Source organism: Momordica charantia (assembly GCF_013281855.1).
Source record: "Momordica charantia cultivar OHB3-1 chromosome 10 unlocalized genomic scaffold, Mcharantia_2.0 BLBB01000010.1, whole genome shotgun sequence".
Lineage (NCBI taxonomy): Eukaryota > Viridiplantae > Streptophyta > Magnoliopsida > Cucurbitales > Cucurbitaceae > Momordica > Momordica charantia.
Window position 1 is genome coordinate 16700785 of NW_028275158.1, and position 5835 is coordinate 16706619.

The window sequence follows — 5835 nt, forward strand, 5'->3', positions numbered from 1 at the left end:
GTCCGTTTGTGGTGGTCCGTAAGAAGCATGATAGGCTTGTAATGTAATCATTTCTTCCTGAAAAAACAATGGTATCATAAGGAATTTTGAAATATATCCTATATCAATGTACTAAAACATTAAACAAATACTTACATAAGCAGCTTTGGCTTCCAGGTTAATCCAATCTTTTTCCACCGAATAATGTGTCTCGTAGAATATTTGAATGGGACTTAAATATGTCCCATCTTCTTTTTCCTATTCCAAGAGATTATTAAATCATAGTAAGAAAAATAAGAACTTGAAATATAGAACCAGGATAATTCAAATAAATGATATGTTCACACCTTATCTTCTCGATGACACTGAAATGGCTTCGGTCCACCTCGATGGTTGAATCTCAATTTACTAAGCGCTAATTTATTTTTTGCAGACTTCTCTTACAAAAATAAATATATAGTTTCAAGATTTTATTTATGAAAATGGTAACTTTGAATCAACATCATATTGTAATTACCTTCCATGCTGGAGATTCCCATCTATCGCATAAAACATTCCAGTCCTCGGGTTTAATGTCTCGATAGGGTTTTTTGGCGAGCACGTGCTGGATCCCTAAATTTCATATAGTATTGATGTAACCTCCCTCGATAATCTTTAAATCGAGTTCCAATCTCATATATGATATATTGATAAAAATGGTGCTGAGATATATCAATATTAAAATGATTCTGCAAACGTACCAAATAATACTAGTTAACATCATATTTGATTAATGAAATACAACAATTATAAAATAAGAAAAAATAGTTACCAATAATGTTTCAATGATCATGTGAAAATCATTCCTCGGTATGTCTTTCTTTTTTGCGTATTTTACATCGATCATGTTGCGGGTCAGGTAACCAATTTCACTATTGAATGAAGCTGATCCAACTGCAACAGGTCTCCCTTGTTCCTTTGTCCATTCGAGTTTGATTTTTCCAGCACGCTCGACAACTCTTGTTAAGAACTCACCACGAGTTTCAGCACGACCTCGCGTGAGTCGGCAATGATTTCATCACCTTCACTGTCCGATGACATTATGACTGCAAAGATAGAACAAGAAACAAAAAAAATTGTTAGGATTAGTATGAATCATAAATTATAAGCATACAAAAAATATAATATACCATATCGGAGTACTCGTCAATATCAGAGTCATCGATTTCATCCGACGATGTTGTATCTTCATATTCATCTTCATCCTCATCCTCAATTTCGTTTTCAGCTTCATGAAAATCTAATACTATCTCAAACGTACCGTTATTGTCGGATATTATACTTGAGTCTACATCTGCTCTATGAAATGTTTGTGTTTCGAGATCCACTTCATCCACTACACATTGATTGATATTGACTTCGCATAAATCGATCTCTTCTACTTCAGGCACATCCCATAAATGTCTATGTTGAATTCTCTGAGCTACTTTTCATCCATTACCTAACTGGAGATCATCGACATAAAATACTTGTTGTGCTTGAGAAACAAGTATAAATGGGTCGTCCTTATACCATAGGTTACGCGTGTCTATGCTTATAAAATTATTATCCTTACGAACATAATTCTTCTTAGGATTTGTGTCATACCAATCACACCTAAATAGAAGAACTCGTTTCTCTTTAATGTACTTCAATTCAATCACTTCCGTAATAATACCGTAGAAATCGGATCTCTCATTATCATCTCCACCAAATACACACACTCCACTATTTTGAGTTGTACAACGACTATCTCGCTCAATTGTGTTGAATCGAACCCCGTTAGAAACACATCCATGATACGAGTTTACTCGACGTTCTGGGCCACATGCTAGTGTATACAACTCATGCACAACTTCATTTGATGCTGAACAAACTTGAGATTGCATCTGAAGAAAGATTTTTAAAGAAACAATTGGTGAATATAATCTCATCAAATCAGGTTTCAACTGTAATCTAGAGAACTCACTTTTCTTTTAAACCATTCCGAGAATAAGATCTCGTGAAGTCTGGTGAGATTACCACTATTTCCATGTTGAAGCTCCATTTCGTGCTCTCTACCCAATGATTTGAACAATTAATAGATTTTTTAAGTAAGAATAATTGTGTAAATGTATAAAAGATCATACCGTCTGTATTCATCAACTGCTGCGCAATTACTTAAGACATACCAATGAGCCTTTTGTAACTCAGTATGCGATAATTGTTTCATTTTTGAACCACCAATTGGACATGCATTTTGTGAAAACACAGACAAACATCCATTAGAGTTATTCAAATCTCGCAGATCATCATTTCGAACTGGCCTATTGAACTTTGTTTCAATTCCATTCAGGTACATCGAACAAAATGTTAACGATTCATTCGCAATGAATGCTTCTGCTATCGATCCTTCAAGTCGCGCTTTATTTCTTACGGATTGTTTCAATGTCATCAATCTCCTATGAATAAGAATTATTATGACCATATAAATATATATATTAAAAACTAGACAACAAAATGCTAAACATATCGTACCTCTCTATTAGATACATCAAGCTATAACCGACAGGTCCAACAAGTTTAGCTTCTTCTGGTAAGTGGACAGCTAGATGAACCATGATATCAAAAAAGGCTGGAGGGAATATTCTCTCGAACTTACATAAAATCAATACGATTGCTTCTTGTAGCTTACTCAAAGTCTCAACTTTTAAAGTTTTCGCTGTTAAATCTTTGAAGAAATCCGACAATTCTGAAATTGCAGACCTCACATCTTTGGGCAAAAAGGGCCAAACCCCCACTGGTAAAAGTCTTTGCAACAAGACATGTGAGTCGTGACTTTTGAGTCCATATATCTGGCCATCTTTACCACTAACACATCTCGATATGTTTGATGCAAAACTATCGGGAAATTTCACTGTTTTCAAGAAGCTACAAAATTTCTTTCTTTCATCTACTGTTAGAGTGTAGCTCACATGTGGCTTCACCCATTTGTTCCTGACCTGTTGAAGATGCAGCTCTTTACGGATGTTCAACCTCATCAAATCTCTACGTGCATTATCAGTGTCCTTCGTTTTCCCTTCGATGTTTAACAGCGTGCCCATTACATTATCACAAATATTTTTCTCGATATGCATAACATCAAGTTTGTGTCGAATCTTAAGATTAAACCAATATGGTAACTCAAAAAATATAGTTTTCTTCACCCAATTTACTTTATCATGCGATCGCTTTCTTTTCCATTGTAAGAGGTTTACAGTTTTACCAAGTGGTGGAAAATCTATAGATTCTAATTGGTGAAGGACATCAAATCAAGAAAAATAACGTGGTGCAGGTCTATATTCTACTTCTCCATTGTATTGTTTACTCTTACGCCAAGGATGATCTTTATGCAAGAATCGACGATGCCCCATATAACATATTTTACTATGCAATGGATCAGATGTAATATCTTCGTTACAAACTGGACATACTTTGTATCCTTTCGTACTCCATCCCGACAAATTGCCATATGCTGGGAAGTCATTGATTGTCCACATCAAAGCTGCATGGAGTCGAAAGTTCTGACCACTGCAGGCATCATATGTCTCAAAGCCGATACTCCACAAATCTTTCAACTCATCGATCAATGGTTGTAAGTAAATATCTATATCCTTTCCTGGAGCCTTTGGTCCTGGTATGAGTAAGGACATGAAGATATATGCTTCTTTCATACATTTCCAAGGTGGCAAGTTGTATGGAATTAACATTACAGGCCACATGTTGTAAGTCGTACCCATGATGCCATATGGATTGAATCCGTCAGTAGCCAATTCTAATCTTACATTTCTTGGATCTTCTGCAAACCATGCATACTGTTTATCAAAATGTTTCCATGCCTCTGCATCTGCTGGATGTCTTAGAACTCCTTCTATGTTCTTCCTCTTCTCCTTGTGCCATCTCATGTCTCTAGCCGTATGTTTTGACTGAAATAATCTTTCCAATCTCGGCTTTAATGGGAAATGTCTCAGTATTTTTTGTGGAATTTTTTTTCCTTTACTGTTTTTTGTTTTGTAACGATATTCACTGCATTGCGGACATCTGTCTACTTGTGCATTTTCTTTCCAAAATAGCATACAGTCATTCTTGCAAGCATGTATACTTTCATATCCTAAACCTCAATCACGCAACATCTTTTTTGCACCATAAGAAGATTCTGGAATTTTAGAACCATTTGGAAGAGCTTCCTTGAGTAGTTGCAATAACATATCAAATGACTTATTGCTCCAATGATTAAGTACTTTAATATGCATTAACTTAACCAAAAATGTTAATGAGGAAAATGATGTACATCCAGGGTATAGTTCTTGGTTAACTTCCTCAAACATTGATTGAAACTTATTACTTCCACTTTGCCTATTGTCACTTGATCCAATCTCAATTGAGTTATCTTGACCATGATATACCTCACTTGTCAAATCATTCAACATTTCACCAATTTCATTTGCACGATCTACATTTTGTGTGGTGTTTTCATTACGCATCATATAAGTAGACAAATCTACTGTTTCTCCATGAAAAATCCATCTACTATAAAATGGAGACATTCCATGTTTGTACAAATCCCCTTCGACATCTTTCGGTTGTTTCCATTTAGTATTTCCACATCTCTTACATGGACAACGTGTAAACCCTCTCTCGTCTACATGATTCTTAGACAATTCAACGAACAAGGCACTGTGTGGTTCATACTTCGTCGCCCAAATTTCACATCCAAATATCGAGGCCACAGCAACAGAGAGGCAGAGAAAGAAAGGAGTTTGGAATTGTACCTGAGAAGGAGAAGAGGAAGCTGTTTCAATGGCCGGAGAGGACTATGCGGTGCCAGTGGCGGTGCAAGTGAGAGTGGGGAAGCCGGTGAGATTCTGGTCGATGATGAAGAACGTGAAGCCAAATAAAGAAGGTGGCAGCGACAATCGGTGAAGCCGAATCGGAGGAGGGCGGCAACCGACGGTGGAGAGAGTAAAGCAGGGACGCGATGGTGAGGACGAAGAGAACAAAGAGACGCGATGGTGAGAAATTAGAAATTAGGGATTTCGTGCTGTGCGACGAAAGTAAACTTTCGTAGCATAAATATGCGACAAAAATACTTGCGTCGCATATTTGTGCGGCGAAAGCACTTTGCATCGCATATTTATGCGACGAAACTACTTTGTGTCGCATAAATATGCGACGAAATTTCTTTGCGTCGCATATATATGCGACGAAATCTTTTTGGGTCGCAAAATATGCGACTAAAGTTACTTTCGTCGCTAAATTTAGTGACGAAAGCTTTTTTTGTCGCGTTTTTTGCGACTAATTGTTTTCGTCGCATTATTTTCGTCGCTGAAACATAGATTTCTTGTAGTGTCAAAGTAGAAGCTGAAGGGTGTCCTAACCTTAAATGCCAATTTGGAGTTGGATGCACAGAAGACAAACATGACCTATGGAGTCTCTTTGGCATGAATCAGGTCTTCAAAAACTGGGGGGAAAACTATATAAACCATCCTCAAGTATTCCCTAAAGAAGAACTAACTTGGACCGAAGATCCTTGACAAGAAAATAAGAAGAGTAGAATTTAACAAATGCTTGGTTATCCTTGCACAAACATGCAATACTCATTAATTTCTTTGAAATAGTAGGTGTATGAAGAACATTTTAAAGAAAAAGGGGTTTGTGAGGGGAAGATAATATAGAAGAACCAATATGAGAGATATGAATTTTCTTACCATTTCCAACCGTGATTGTTCACCACCATTGTAGTGCATTGTATTACAAAGAATTGAGGAGTCCGGAGTCATATGGTGAGTGGCACCTGAATCCATGTACCAATTTTCATCA

General features: G+C 36.7%; 1 protein-coding gene across 1 annotated transcript; it reads right to left on the reverse strand.

The window, feature by feature from the left end:
• Positions 1–1058: 1058 nt before the first annotated feature.
• LOC148208684 (uncharacterized) lies at positions 1059–4091 on the reverse strand. Its single transcript, XM_088119152.1, has 6 exons — positions 3450–4091; positions 2515–3134; positions 1967–2054; positions 1460–1886; positions 1149–1354; positions 1059–1064 (listed from the first exon to the last, which is right to left on the reverse strand). The coding sequence occupies exons 1-6, from the start codon at positions 4089–4091 to the stop codon at positions 1059–1061; spliced, it is 1989 nt and encodes a 662-aa protein (XP_087975278.1).
• Between the last annotated feature and the right edge of the window lie 1744 nt (positions 4092–5835).

Excerpts from the sequence above, each read along its gene's own strand:
- LOC148208684 (XM_088119152.1), bottom strand. The coding sequence starts at position 4,091 with ATGCTATTTTGGAAAGAAAATGCACAAGTAGACAGATGTCCGCAATGC. Across the intron at positions 3,135-3,449 it reads GGAGTACGAAAGGATACAAA|ATTCGACACAAACTTGATGT; the intron begins GTATGTCCAGTT and ends TTTAATCTTAAG. Across the intron at positions 2,055-2,514 it reads TTGATGTATCTAATAGAGAG|AGAGCACGAAATGGAGCTTC; the intron begins GTACGATATGTT and ends ATCATTGGGTAG.